Source organism: Pseudochaenichthys georgianus, chromosome 24, assembly GCF_902827115.2.
Source record: "Pseudochaenichthys georgianus chromosome 24, fPseGeo1.2, whole genome shotgun sequence".
Lineage (NCBI taxonomy): Eukaryota > Metazoa > Chordata > Actinopteri > Perciformes > Channichthyidae > Pseudochaenichthys > Pseudochaenichthys georgianus.
Window position 1 is genome coordinate 4,272,489 of NC_047526.1, and position 15,280 is coordinate 4,287,768.

The window sequence follows — 15,280 nt, forward strand, 5'->3', positions numbered from 1 at the left end:
ATGAGGCTTTTTTTCAATTTTATTGAACAAGTATTTCAATACATCAGGAAAAGACATGCATTACTTTTCATAACATTAATTCAAAACTGAGGGCATTATGAACAGAAAACAGAAGAAAACAAAAGTGGTCACTCAGGAATGAAGGAACCTTTTTACTTGAGCACAATTTAACAAATTATTTGTAAAAATATCATGTCAAATCAATAAATATTGGGGACCCAAGGCTGGGATGAGGTGTGCTGCTCATTGTGGGGGGGACACATTTGCAGTGCACACTCACTTCCTGCGGAGAATAAAAATACACTCCTAGCAAGCCAGCTAGACGAGTTGTAAAAAAGTTATGTCTGGCTGTCAAGTGGATAGAGATAGACTGATTTTGAACATGGACGTTACTCCTCGCTTCTCCGTACATTAACAGCAGAAACCACCCCCATGTCCAGAGAGCCGGCACTGGTGACAAGTCAACTGCGAATGGTCAGATCGTTAAGCTAATAAGTCCCGGTAACTAGCGTTAGCAAGGCCAGCGTTAGCAAGCTGGTTAGCTAATACACTCTAGGCCTTGAGTAGCTTGTTTTTACTTGCGCTTCTGGCATAGTAATGATAAAGTATGGTCTATAATGATGTTGTAGGCCTGTGTTAAGTGAGTCAAAAGCTAACTTTGATAACTTTCAGTGACAGTTTTGCTAGTGCAGCCCTGCTAAGGAAGCTAGGCTGTGAGCAGTTGGCTGGCTGCATCACACTGAGTGAACTGACAGGAGGCTAAAGCTGAGGAGATGTTTGACAGTCTGCGACAGACTATGTTACGAATAGTGCTATCCTTTTTAAGTTGAGTTAGATAACGTTTGTCATTATGTTACTTAGCATGTCCCTGGCTAACTACACGTTAGTCATCCAGTTGTATCATTGTGTGCTATCTTGAATCAAGTCTGGGCATCCTTTATCAAAATAGACGCTAACATTTTATATTGTCTGCATGTTGCTCTCTTTGCAGTAAGTTACTAGCTGTCGTTAGCTAGTAATGTCTCTAACGTTACCATCTGCCGATATACTTGAAACACCTCCTGGATATCCGTTTGAAGAAATCAACTATGAGGATATTGAAGTTGAGGAGGTAGGTTGTGTTTATTTCACTCGAGATGAATGAGTTGCAGACAAGCAAGTAACTGTTATCTGAATTGTCCATTTCCAGGTGGTGGGAAGAGGAGCTTTTGGAGTTGTTTGCAGAGCCAAATGGAAAGGCAAAGATGTGGCCATCAAGACCATCGAGAGTGAATCGGAGAGGAAGGCCTTCATTGTTGAGGTATTGTTGTAATTGCTGATACTTGAGTTTGTCTCATTACTGCAACATGTTTAGTTGACAAACACTGGCCATATCCAATTACAGTTAAATTGCTTCACTTCATGACAGTGCTATCAGTAGTCACGTGGCAGAATACTTGTAATGACACACTTGGTGATACATATTTGTGTACTTAAAGTATTGAATAGCACGCATACAGATGGGATTGTGTACAACGTATCCTCTTTGTCTCCAGCTCCGGCAGCTTTCACGTGTGAATCATCCCAACATTGTGAAGTTGTATGGCTCATGCAATAATCCAGTGAGTTTACTGGAATGTTATTATGTGTTATCTGATCTCTAAACTTCACACATCAAAATACAGTCTAGTGTCTGTATTGTGTCTCTGATGTTTCTGATTCTATGCTCTCTGCTCAGGTCTGCCTTGTGATGGAATATGCTGAAGGCGGCTCATTGTACAATGGTGAGTGTGGACTACTGAACAATACTTTTATATTACACGTCAGTATTTGTTTTGCCTTACTATAGAGTGGTGAAGTCCCTCCCCTTCCGGGGGACATCCATGGGACCTTATTTCGGAAAAAGTATGTATTGAAGTCAATGGAGAGAGAAAGATTATCTTTGGATCCCGTTTGAATTGTGCAACAAATTACACATATGATGTTTGTCAATTTAAAAGATAATTTTACAAGTCAAAAAAAAATAATAATGTGTCGTAAAACTGTGAAGTAACACATTTTTGTGTGTGAAGCGCTCAATGAACTACATCTCTGGTCTTGCACACGTCACTAACACCAAGATGTCCGTCACGTTGGCACATTTCACCTCTTTCTTTCAGAATGAAGTGAAAAGTATTAAAAGAGGTGAAAATCACTCCAAGTCTGGCCATGTTGAGAGCCGTACATACACACAAGGGGAGTTAGTCGGTTCCGTAAGAGCCAGCATGCGGGCCCGGCTTTACAAGGTTTCGGTCAGTAACACGAGTGTAATGTGTAACATTAATGTCAGCTAGCTAAATTCACTTACTCTGGGTTTTGTAGTCTTTCTAGTTGCGTATTTTGTCATAGTCTTATATTTCAACAGTTTTACGACAAACTGTGACTTTTTTGACATGGAAATTATTTTTTAAGATTGACAAACATCATATGTGTAATTCATGGCACAATTCAAACGGGATCGAAAGGTAATCTTTCTCTCCCCATTGACTTCAATGCATCATTTTTCAGAAATAAGGTCCCATGGGTCGGAAGTAGATGGGCGTGACTTTGCCACTCTATTAGTGAAGTGAACACAGCTTGGCTCACACATACAGTAAGAAGCAGCCCTGTTCAGTTGACCCCTCCACTGTTTGCATGTTCAGTCACCTGTCCAATCTCTTTGCACAGTGGCATGCAGCACTTCCTTGTTAGTCCCTGTAGAACATATCCACATGGACCTAGGAAATAGCAATATGCAAACAGCAATGTCTTTACAATTTGTGTCTTAAAACTTGTGCAGATATGAACTCAAACATTTACCTTGTGTTTAATAAGTAGGACATACATTAGTCTGAATGGTGCATATGGACCACGAAAGCTGACCTGACTTGATTGCTAACAGTTTCTTAAATAGTCCGCCCTTCACTGGTTTCAGTTAAATGTCACCTATTGGTATTGCCGTTTTGGGTCACGATTAGTTAGTTTTGACCATTATTGCTATCATTATAATAACATTGCATTTCCAAAATGTATTGTTGAAATATTAGAATTGCTAAAAAAGTCCCACAGGGTCAAGAATTATGAGTAATCAGACGATGGACAGGTTTGTTTAACCTTTTTTTGTTTATGTAGGCGAATGGTAAAATGAACACACACCGCAGCCAACTTCTTTAACTTTGACCAGAAATGCATGAACGCTGTTTTCCTCTGAAGGCTTGCCAACATATTGGATGGTTTACTTTCTGTAAAGTGATATATTGGAAATCTGCATAAACCCATGTTTATTTACAACCTGTCTGATCATTTACAAGCGTTTGCCACATTGGACTTTGATGCAGCAGTTTTTAATTGATGGCCAAAACTAAAAGAAACAAAACTAAAAACGATGTGTTAATAACCTGGAAGTTATTGATGTGTGCATGAGTGTTTCATACTGTTTATAGGCTATTCTCTCCTTTCCCAGACATCAATGTTTGGAACATATTTGAATCCCAAGAGGTTCAGATTGCCAAGTTCTTTATTTGTGAAACCAACAATGAAAGTCTGCTGTGCTTTACACCTTACCATCACCTCTTTTCCTCACTCACTGAATCTGTATCAAAGTTATTCCTATGGCACCATCACTTTGATGACATTCAGTTGAGTTGTAAAAACAGTTTTTGAACAATGTTAGCTAAATATTTCCATCTGGAATTGCCTTGTTGAAATACTTAGAAAAAAGGTCGCCAGCCCTTTTTATGTATGTATGTATGTGTGTCTGACAGCGTCTTGATGTTCTGTTGTTTCCCTTCAGGTTCATTGTGTGTGGTGGTGGTTGTGACTGTGCTCTCTTGTCCACAGTGCTGCATGGTGCTGAACCCCTCCCCTATTACACTGCTTCCCATGCCATGAGCTGGTGTTTTCAGTGTTCCCAGGGCGTGGCCTACCTCCATGGCATGAAACCAAAGGCTCTCATTCACAGGGACCTCAAGCCACCCAAGTATGCTCCTCCTCACCTCACACACTCTTGTCTCCTCTTTCACTGTGCCAACACAGTGCCTGGTGGTTTCCTTTCAAATGTGTTTGCTTTAGTTACAGATGTTCAACAAATACTGTACTTTCCAATGGTCCGACTGTCTTTATGTTGCGTGCCTAAAGTATATGTGTTTTATAGAGCTACACAGTAATGCAAATCACTAAAATAATGTGTAGTTCCTCAGATGTTGTCTTGCAAGATCTTTATATCTGGACATATAGGATTATTGTGTCTAAACAGGTGTGGACAGGTGTGCTGAGTGTTCCAAGTAGACAGGGTGGGTCTGAACCAATTTTGAGGATTATTTTAAGTATTAAACAACTACAGTGGTCTTGGTCAATCCAAAATGTTAATAAACCTCAAACCTGAATATTTAAGGAAGTAAAAGTGAGGTTTTGGCTTTCTTAGGAGAGAATATCTACGTGTGCACAATTATTAGGCAACTATTAGTGTGCAGAATAATTATGCAACTAAAGGAAAAAACGAAAATGTTCCCACGTCACTGTCCCATCTACTCTGTTCAGAGATGTTGACTGTTTCCCATCACTGTAAATCTCCCATTTAAGAAGGGCCCGCACTTTCTCAATAGAGTTTAGGTCAGGTGAGGAAGGGGGCCATGTCTTTATTCTTTCATCTTTAAGGGCTTTACTGCCTAGCCAAGCAGAGGAGTACTTTGATGCATGTGATGGAGCATTGTCCTGCATAAAATCATGGTCTTCTTGAAAGATGCAGACTTTTTCCTGTTCCACTGATGGAAGAAAGTGTCTTCTAAAAACCAGCAGTAGATGTGGGAGTTGATTTTGAGTCACCCTCATCTCATCAGTCCATAAAACCTTTGAAAAATCTTTCTTCAGATATTTCTTGGCCCAGTCTTGACGTTTCAACTCATGGGTCTTGTTCAGTGGTGGTTTCAGGTTCTTCCCTTTTTGAGAACCTGTTCACTATTTGCAGTGTGCAATCTCGACCAGATAGGACTCACTGCTGATTCAGAAACCTGTGTAAGTTCTATTTTAGTTTCTCCACCTCTCGGTTTCATTCATTCTACTCTGTATAATTTCAGGCAGAAATCTGGGTAACTTGTTTTTTCAGAAATCTTAAAACTGAACCATTTGCTTGTTAGGGTTCACTTTGATTAAATTGTAGTAGTGTTAACTTAAAACCTCTGTAACAAGGGTTTATTCTGACATTTGTCTGTGAAAAGTGCAGTACAATAGGCCCGAAGGCTCAATCTGATTGAAGTCACACAGTTTCTACTAGTGCCCATCAGCTGCAGAGAGTTAACTGATTAAAGGGGCGTGGGCCCACAGCTGTGACAACTCAGCAATCAGGACTGGTGGCCATTTTAGGCAGCTCTTTCCTGGAGCGTCAGACAGACGAAGACTGACAAAGACAATAGAGTCCTGCGGGAGTCACGAGGGAGGCAAAGAGGAGGCAAATCCTACTTTAAATGAGCTAAGTATCGCTGGTGTTTTTTAGCCCCTCATGCTAAAACATGTGTATATTCTCCATTCCTGTTTATGTGTCTCCTCGCAATTATCACTGGCCCCGGGTATCTCCTAATCGATATAACCGGCCTGCTCTCGTCTATCCCACATGCTCCACTGAGATCCAACATCTAGTTTCAGGTGGCCTGTGGAACTGCCAGTCAGCTGTTCCTAAGGCTGACTTCATCTCTGGCTACGCTTCCCTGCAGTCTCTGGATTTCCTTGCTCTCACTGAGACCTGGATTACTCCATCCAACACATCCACCCCAGCAGCTCTCTCCACAGCATATTCCTTCTCCCATACACCCAGACCCACTGGCAGAGGAGGTGGCACTGGTCTCCTGCTCTCTCCCAAATGGAGCTTTTCCCTCTTCAAGCTACCTAACTTCACTCCTTCCACCTTTGAATTCCATGCCGTCACAGTAACCCATCCTATACAATTAACCATTGTTGTCCTCTACCGTCCACCAGGCGCCTTGGGAGACTTAGATAATCATAGATCTTAGATCTTAGATAATCTCCTCTCACACATCCCTGAATCTGGCCCTCCCGCTGTACTTCTCGGAGACTTCAACCTCCAGACGGGGAAGATAGACGAACTAACATCTCTTTTAACCGCCTTTGCTTTCTCACTGTCTCCGTCCCCACCAACTCATAAAGCTGGCAATGTCCTTGATCTCATATTCTCAAGGAACTGCACTACTTCTAACCTCTGTGTAAACCCGCTCCACACATCTGATCACTTCTTCATTTCTTTCTCTCCACCCCTTTCCAAACATAACAAACTAATCTCTTCTCATCCTGCACCTGTCCGCCGTAACCTCCGTTCCCTCTCCCCCTCTACCTTTGCCTCATCGGTGCTCTCAGCCCTCCCTTCCTCTGACTCGTTCCAACTCCTGCCTCCAAACTCTGCTGCAGAAACTCTCTCATCCTCTCTGGACTTTCTCTGTCCTCTCACATCTCGGCAGGCTCGTCAGTCCCCTCCTGCTCCCTGGCTAAATGATGCACTGCGTGCTAATAGAACCGTCCTTCGGGCAGCAGAGCGGAAACGGTGGAAATCCAAACACCGTGACGACCTCCTAACCTATCAGGCTCTCCTCTCCTCTTTCTCTGCTTCGATCTCTCTTTCTTTCAAGATAAGATCCTATCTTCCTATTCCAATCCCAAAAACTATTTTCAATCGTTTCCACCCTCCTCAAACCCCCCAAGGCCCCTTCACCCTCCTCCTTTCTTCCAAGCGACTTTGTTAACTACTTTGAAAAAAAGGTTGATGATATTCGCTCTTCTTTTTCTGACTCACCTTTACTCACCGCTGAGTCACCAGACCCTCCTTTCACCCACACACTGACCTCCTTTTCCCCTCTCTCTCCAAGTGAGGTTCTTACCCTCATTACCTCTGCCCACCCTACCACCTGTCCTCTGGACCCTATCCCCTCAAACCTCCTTCAGACTATCGCTCCTGATATTCTACTGTTTCTCACCCATTTCATCAACACTTCTCTAACTTCTGGTCACTTTCCAAACAGTCTCAAGGAGGCAAGAGTAAACCCTCTCCTAAAGAAACCCACTCTCAACCCGTCAGATGTTATAAACTACAGGCCTGTCTCTCTCCTCCCGTTCCTGTCTAAAACACTTGAACGCGCTGTCTTTAGACAACTCTCCTGCTATCTCCATCAGAACAACCTTCTGGATCCGCACCAGTCTGGTTTCAAGGCAGGTCACTCCACAGAAACTGCCCTCCTTGCTGTCTCTGAGGAACTGCACACTGCTAAAGCAGCCTCCACCACCTTAGGGCGGTGGTGGCGAAGTCGATAGGGACTTGTCAACTGGAAGGTCACCAGTTCAAGTCCCGGCAAGACCAAGTGCTACCGAGGTGTCCCTGAGCAAGGCACCGTTCCCTACACTGCTCCCCCGGCGCCGTTCAAAATGGCAGCACACTGCTCCTAACACTAGGATGGGTCAAATGCAGAGAAACAATTTCCCCACTGGGATTAATAAAGTATATCAATATCCCTCTCCTCTGTCATCATCCTTTTGGACCTGTCTGCTGCATTCGACACGGTGAATCATCAGATCCTCCTTCGCACTCTCCAAGAACTTGGAGTTTCAGGCTCTGCACTTTCCCTCCTCACCTCATACCTCAAAGACCATACCTAGAGGGTAACTTGGAGAGGGTCCGAGTCTGACCCTTGTCAATTAACTACCGGGGTCCCTCAGGGCTCTGTCCTTGGTCCCCTCCTCTTCTCTCTGTACACAAACTCGCTCGGATCAGTCATTAGCCCGCATGGTTTTTCATACCACTGCTACGCTGACGACACCCAATTACTTCTGTCCTTTCCCCGCTCAGAGACCCAGGTCGCTGCACGCATCTCTGCTTGTCTAGCTGACATCTCTCAGTGGATGTCTGATCATCACCTCAAGCTCAACCTTGACAAGACTGAACTGTTTTTCCTTCCGGGAAAAGATTGTCCCACTCTTGACCTAACAATCAACATCGGCCCCTCTGTTGTTTCCCCGACTCAGACTGCAAGGAATCTGGGTGTGATCCTAGATAACAACCTGTCCTTCACTGCAAACATCGCTGCTACAACCCGCTGCTGCAGATACACGCTTTACATCATCAGGAGGATACGTTCCCAGCTGACCCAGAAAGCGACGCAGGTTCTGGTCCAGGCTCTCGTCATCTCACGCCTAGACTACTGCAACTTACTTAAAAAGTACACAGTAAAAGTACTTGATAGCAGTCAAACTAGTCCCGAGTCCAACAGTGTCACTTTTATTGAGAACTTGTGGTAACAAATATTTGTATCGATCATTAAATATAGCAGGGGAAAAAAGAACAGCTGATTTGAAAAAAAAACTCGAGAGACGGCTGAGTGACCGCAGTGCAGAACCGCTGTATAGTTTAAATCTCCTAACAATGTTGTCCATTTTAGACACAGGCCTATTATATTTACAGCCCTTAATAACATTCATTTTCTGGGCTCAATGTGTGTCTTAGTCGTTGTGATCGCTAAATTCCCCTCGTTTCCCCTTGTTTATAATATCACCGTTCCAAGCAAACGAGTGCTTTTTGTTTTGAAATCACTTCTGCGAGTTTTGCGGCCCCCCCCTCCCCCCTCGCTCCAATGACCATTTAGTAAGGTAAAAAGCGAAAGGGCAAAAATGCCTCTCAGACGCTCTTCCGTTTACTTTTTTAATAAAGAAAAACAAATGGTCCGTAGATACACGGATTCATCTCCCTCCATCATGTTGATTTTAATCCGAAGTTCTGAACATGAGCTCGCCCCGCTCGACCTTCTGAGCCAATCACAGGCCGATAATGACCTGCCTTCCGTTTCAACCATACTCCATCCGTTTCCTCTATACTTTTCCTCACACATACATGCATACATATATTGTCTTCATACATGCATATATTATTTATAATAATAATAAATGTAAACATTGAATGAATGTGCATGAGAGCAAAATGTATAAATGAGCATTAAAATATATGAATATGAGAACAGAATGTGTGAGTGTAAATATATACGTGTGTAAGAGTGAAAATGTATGTATGTAAAAGGAGAATATATGGGTGTGAGAGGACCAGTATGAATTACGGCCTGTACGGCCCCTCAGAGCATCCTATGGGCTTCACTGATCTGCCCTGCAGTTTGCTGCTTGGTTTGAACCCCAGTGTCAGGCTGGTACTGAAGAAAGGTTGGATCCCAGAAGAGACTAGTGAGAGAAGGCTCTTGGCCGGACTCTCTGGGAACAACCAGCTGTTCTGTTTCCTAGAGAAGTGCTGCAGAGTTTCTAGGAATTACAAGGTCTCACATTGTGACAAATTGTCAACAAGGGTTTATCGTCCAATCATTTATATGCTCCTTTTAATGATCGCCACAGATTTACTACCTGTCCCACACTTGCATCCCCATGTCCTGTGATGAGATTGTGTCAACAAGCTGATATATTGTGCAATTTAAAGTACATGGATGGCACCGTTAAGCTATCAATGATGTGTAATCACAGCAGAGTCATTATATTATCTTATCTTACCAACTGTGTCAAAAACCCTTCTCCAAGAGGTCCCTAAAGGACAAACAAATGTATCAAGTGAAAAGGTTTAGCTTTTACAATTCAGAAAGTGTTATTTGTATTATTAATCATTTCAAGTTGTTGCCATTTTCAGTGTCTAATAAGGTGTATTTCTTGTTTCCGTTCAGTCTGCTTCTGGTGGCAGGCGGCACTGTGTTGAAGATATGTGACTTTGGAACCGCATGCGACATTCAGACCCACATGACCAACAACAAAGGAAGTGCAGCATGGATGGCCCCAGAGGTGTTTGAAGGCAAGTATAAGAGGCAGTCAAGTAGTTCTTTGGATACCTGCCCCGTTATTTGTTTTGACCTGAAACGTGTTCACATAAGTATCCAGTTGCTTTCTATAAACGCTCACTGAATCCTTTTAGGCCAAATAACCATCTTGCATATTTCTTTGTCAGAGGTGAAAATGAACGAAGTACATTTACTCAAGTACTATATTTCAGTAACATTGAGGTACTTGTACTTTACTTGAGTATTTCCATTTAATGCTACTTTATACTTCTACTCCACTTCATTTATTAAACATATACTTTAACGAACAGGACTTTTAACGAAATGCTTCTCTAGAAATGTAACTAGTGCACTAACTCTTTAAATTCTTTACAACAAGTCAATCTGAGCTTTGTTTGTCTACAACAGTAAAATGCTACTTGATGCAAAAATATTATGTAGAAATGATGTCATTTATAAATATAATTATATACACGCTAAAAGGTCATTTTTCTGCACAGAGTACTTTTTCTATTTTAAGCACATTTCGCCGATAACAGTTTGTACTTTTACTTAAGTAAGATTTTGAATGCAGGACTTTTACTTAAGTAAAGCATCTGAATACTTCTTCCACCTCTGTTCGTAGTGCTTTTTCTTACACACACCTTTGATGTTGCTACGTTTCCCCTTAATGTAGCTCAGTGCTCCCGGTCTGCATCTCACCTTACTGTGTTATTGATAGTGGTCTCCTAAGCACGGCGAGGAGATGAATGGCGAGATGGCGGTGGCTTTATTTCCCTCGGGATGGGACGTGTACAAATGGTGTTCTCATTCAGCCAAGAGCCTAGCGTATTTCTACATGATGAGACATGTTCTTGGCGAGGGCGCATGGAGGAAAGAAGAATTTAGCCCTTAGCATTGTCTTGTTTTTTGGAGGCAAGGTACAAGACAAGCAATTAAACACCTCACGTATGCCCTCACCGTGAACTCTTCACAACTCATTTGCATCGGTGTGTGCAGCGCAGCTACCTTAAGAGAGGTGTGTGATGTGCACTTTAATTTGGCCATAATAGGCCCAGTAATTACGCAACACAGGAGCTGTTCCTTGGTCAAATTGCTCCCCTATTTCCATCCTCATCCCCTCCTAGACGCACCCTCGATCTCATCTCTATTGTGCCACAGAGAATTGCCTTTATCAGTCAGTCAGCGATGTTGTCCCTGTTTGAAAAGGACCTAAGTGCTGCTGCGGGTTCTTCTCTCCTTGCAGGCAGCAATTACAGCGAGAAGTGTGATGTGTTCAGCTGGGGGATCATTCTCTGGGAAGTGATCACTCGCAGGAAGCCCTTCGATGAAATCGGAGGACCGGCTTTTCGCATTATGTGGGCCGTGCACAATGGTGAGTGACCACCTGGGTGAGTGTGTGTGTTTGGGGTAGCTAGGATGCAAAGGTCATATCCAGCTGTCGGCAAAAGGGATGGGTATTCAACGACCCGGGGCTAATTATTAAAGATAACAATTGTATTTGTTTTGCATTTCCATCATCACATTAGTCTATCATGGTTTGTTACAAAAATGTTATTTATTTTACATAATAAATATAAAAAAGCAATGTCAATTGTTGTTTCCACTTGTTTAGTTTTCCCCTGAATAAACAAAAAAAAGAACTGATACAGTTACAATCTTAACGACCACTCGGCCCGCTGGGAGACTGAACACAAATGGAGCAAGAGGCAGGTTCACCTGCAGCACACCCTGCAGACGAGTGTAGTTCAGAGATGGATGAAGGAGAATACTAATGGGCCACTAATGATACCTGGGGACAAGTTTCACATGTTCACCTCTGAATCTGCCTGCCTGTCATCATAGCTTTAACAGCAGGAACCAGGGGATGCTAACATGTCATCTGTTCCTGTGACCGTGCCTGAGCTTCCTTTACCTTTATTTCTAACATTCAGGCACAAGACCTCCTTTAATCAAAAATGTGCCCAAGCCCCTTGAGAGTCTGATGACTCGCTGCTGGTCTAAAGACCCCTCTCAGCGGCCTTCCATGGAGGAGATAGTGAAGATCATGACTCATCTAATGAAGGTAATCTGTCCTCACACACGCTGTCCCTCTCTACAAGGCTTTCATTCAACTGCAGTGAATAACTCAATAACCCTGAACAAATACTCACATCTCAGAGAGCAGAATGTAACGGGACAGGAACAGTTTGAATGCATTGCCTTTCAAATAGAAGTGTTATGATGTTCAGGATATCATCAGGAATCTCCCCTCCCCCCCCGACCTTCTACTGTACATACAGTCAATGCACAAACCAGAGAGCACACCATCCATGGGTTTCTGTTATTATTATTATTATCATCATTCTTATTATTATTAGTATTATCTTTATGACTTATTATTATTATTATTACTTTTATTGTATATTTTTGTATTTACAGGATTACATTTTTTCCATCTATATTTACAATAATTTACTATTTATAACAAAACTATATTATTTTGTTATTATACACAGATTTTCTTTCTCTGTTTAGTTTCTGGTCTCCATGTGTATTTAGTTATTTGTCTTCACGTGGGAATACTCGTTACTCTCTAGGACACTGTACTTGAATGCACTTTTCCTATAATTGTTATATCACTAAATACATTAAAAGAATTGCAAAGATTTTGTACAAACCCCCCCATCCCCAAAAAAGAAGGACACAAAGGTATAATTAGGATGGACAGCGCAATAGAAACATTGAAAATGCAATCCCAAAGCACTACAACCCGCTCCTCTTAAAAGACCATGCATTCAAATCAACCCATCCCAGTTTCAACAATACTGAACATTAGAAGCTACATGCATGAAAGGACGTCTTATTGCAGGACTGTTACGTGTAGTAATGCACGGGTAAACACTACTAAACATCGTCCATCGCACCGAACATAAGCCACCGTTAGCTTAGCGGTGGTGATGTGCAGCCATGTGACCGTGCTGTAACGGTCGCGTTTGACTTCTGTTATTGCGTTTACATTTCAAGAAGCATGAAAGTGGTGTTGATGTGGAGATTATCATGCCGACTGAAATGTTTAAGTGTCATTAACTTGTGCCACGTCCTATTTTCTGAACCCTTACGATGCTAACGTCCTGTCGGGTCTACAAAATACATCATCACTGCACAGCTCTATTATATGGCAGTCATCTTAGCTTGACGTACCTAATATGCTGGGAACTGAAGTTATTAGTATGGATTATGTTTTGACTTGACTTCACTCTGAAAGATAGAAAGATGTTCAATCCAACCAAGCTCACTCTGTCTTCAATACATTTTTTCTTGGCAGTACTTCCCTGGATATGATGAACCGCTGCAGTATCCATACCAGTATTCAGATGACGGACAGAGCAACTCTGCTACCAGTACAGGTACAAGAGTCATCCTCAAAGCAGTTAAAGCCAGCATGTATCGGCACAGCAGGATATAGAAGGAACCTGTACTAGGGGTTTCACAACTACCAATATTTACTAGTCGACTATTTTTCAAAATAGCAGTCGACTAGTCGTTGCGTCATAATAAAGACACACAAAGAGAGGTGTTCAACTGTATTTTATTTTAAATGTGTGTGACATGGCTGAGTAAATAACAAACAGTGCCTTAGTACATAACAAACAGTGACTTCGTAAATAAGAAACGGTAACTGGACTCACCAAAATGTACAGCAAAAAACTCGCAAACTTAAATGCCACGTAAATCCATTGCGCAACACATTATTCGCTGTCCTCCGCGAACTTCGCAGCACTCTGGATTTTATCTCCCAGGTGTCTGTGATGTAGTGGGCAGTTATGGTGATGTATGGATCCATGGTGCAAGATGTCCACAGATCAGTGGTTAGTGAGACACTTTTATCTTTCATCTCATTGACAATCCTCGCTTTCACAGTGTTGTACTGTAGCATGATGTTGCTCCAAAGTGTAGCATGTGACGGGATCTTATAGCCTGGCTCGAAAAACTTCATAATGTCCCTGAAGCCTTCTCCGGAAAGGGCAGAAAGTGGTCGAACATCCTTGACGACAAAGTTGATAAGCAAGTCTGTTATCTGCCGTCTTCTTTTGTCCGTAACGGGGCGCTTGGAAAAATCAATAATGCTCGTCTGTCTCTGTCCTGTGCTGACGGCGGTCCGTTGCTCACTGGTGCTGCTAGCATTACTGCTAGTGCTAGCTGTCGGCAGCGGGTGTTTCATTTTTAGGTGGTTGCGCATAGCAGAAGTATTTTTGTTGTACTTTAGTACAGATGTACACAACTGACACTTAACTGTGGAGTTGGTTACGTCTTCTTTGAAGTACTGCCATACATATGAATGTCGGACGTTTTTTGGAGCATTTTGCGGCACCTCGTTCACCTCCATTTTGTTCACGACTAGTTGACTAGGGCCTACAGCGCCGACTAGTGGTAAAGGTAGTCGACTAGTCGATTAGTTGGTGAAACCCCTAACCTGTACTGGTGCTAGTCTCCTGGAAAGCAGCATTATTATACAATCTTGAAATCGTTTTTGTATTTTCTGCCAGCACCCAGTAATTGTATCATGTCTGAAACAGCCATGTCTATGATGTTAAGCTTTGGTTAGCTTTGCAGTGTTGGGAAGCATCAAAGAGAAGGCATTGTAAATCTTTGATGAAAGACACGTCCTGTTTCCTGGGGAACCACAGGTTCCTATGTGGACAACACCGGCACCAGCACCAGCAACAAAAGCGACGCGAACATGGAGCACAGTGATTCCCAAGGGAGTAACGATACTATCAAGATCATGCCTCAGTTTGCTCCGTACTTCAAGCCAAAGGTAACCAATACTACACAAAATACATTCATTTCAGTTTTACAGCTATCCGTCATTTAGCGGCACGACAAGCACATATTGTGAAACCAAGCTTCTGTAGTGAGATGTTCCTCTTGTTCTCCTAGGCAGACCCGTTGAGGGCTCTGCCTCTGTCGAGGGGGGGCAGTGTGGAGAGTCTGCCTGCACGGACACAGTGCCTGACCTCGTCTGACAGCAAGAGAATGAGCGCCGACCTGTCGGAGCTGGAGCCCAAGCTGCCATTTGCACCTGCAGGTAATGCCTAACGTCACACAGCACACGACAACAGGAACAAGAGCGCATCAAAGCAAATGAGTATGCTCCTACCAGATTTTGAAAGAAGCTACTTGTTCAGCAAAGCCATGCTGCAGTAATGTCAGTGCAGTCTTATTGGAATGAGGCCTCAGTCAGTCTTACTCTTATGTGCGTTCATCACTTAGAGGTGGAACTGGATGCCTCACAGAAACACAGGTCTGACCTTGGACACTAAGGCCCATCAGACCCTTCTGTCAGCCATCTCCACGCATTGCAATGTTCTGACGGAAACGGCAAGCTCAATAGTGCCACTGAAATTAAACCTCAGGAGCTCTAAGCATGTGGTTTGATTTGATTTAAGCACACAAAAATGTCAGGTTCCTTTTTGTCT

At 42.8% G+C, this 15,280-nt stretch overlaps 1 protein-coding gene across 3 annotated transcripts in view; it reads left to right on the forward strand.

The window, feature by feature from the left end:
* The first annotated feature begins 266 nt into the window (after window positions 1–266).
* Window positions 267–15,280, forward strand: part of map3k7 (mitogen-activated protein kinase kinase kinase 7) — a 29,844-nt gene continuing 14,830 nt past the window's right edge. For 2 of the 3 annotated variants that reach the window (XM_071201852.1, XM_071201854.1), the window contains exons 1-12: window positions 267–474; window positions 992–1,111; window positions 1,190–1,300; window positions 1,536–1,601; window positions 1,718–1,763; window positions 3,838–3,976; window positions 9,708–9,836; window positions 11,069–11,193; window positions 11,753–11,883; window positions 13,126–13,207; window positions 14,489–14,619; window positions 14,742–14,889. In XM_071201852.1, coding sequence (XP_071057953.1) covers window positions 1,019–1,111; window positions 1,190–1,300; window positions 1,536–1,601; window positions 1,718–1,763; window positions 3,838–3,976; window positions 9,708–9,836; window positions 11,069–11,193; window positions 11,753–11,883; window positions 13,126–13,207; window positions 14,489–14,619; window positions 14,742–14,889 — 1,201 coding nt within the window. In that variant the 5' untranslated portion in view covers window positions 267–474; window positions 992–1,018. Of the gene's footprint in view, window positions 502–991; window positions 1,112–1,189; window positions 1,301–1,535; window positions 1,602–1,717; window positions 1,764–3,837; window positions 3,977–9,707; window positions 9,837–11,068; window positions 11,194–11,752; window positions 11,884–13,125; window positions 13,208–14,488; window positions 14,620–14,741; window positions 14,890–15,280 lie in introns of all 3 variants that reach the window. The other variant, XM_071201853.1, reaches the window with a different exon arrangement.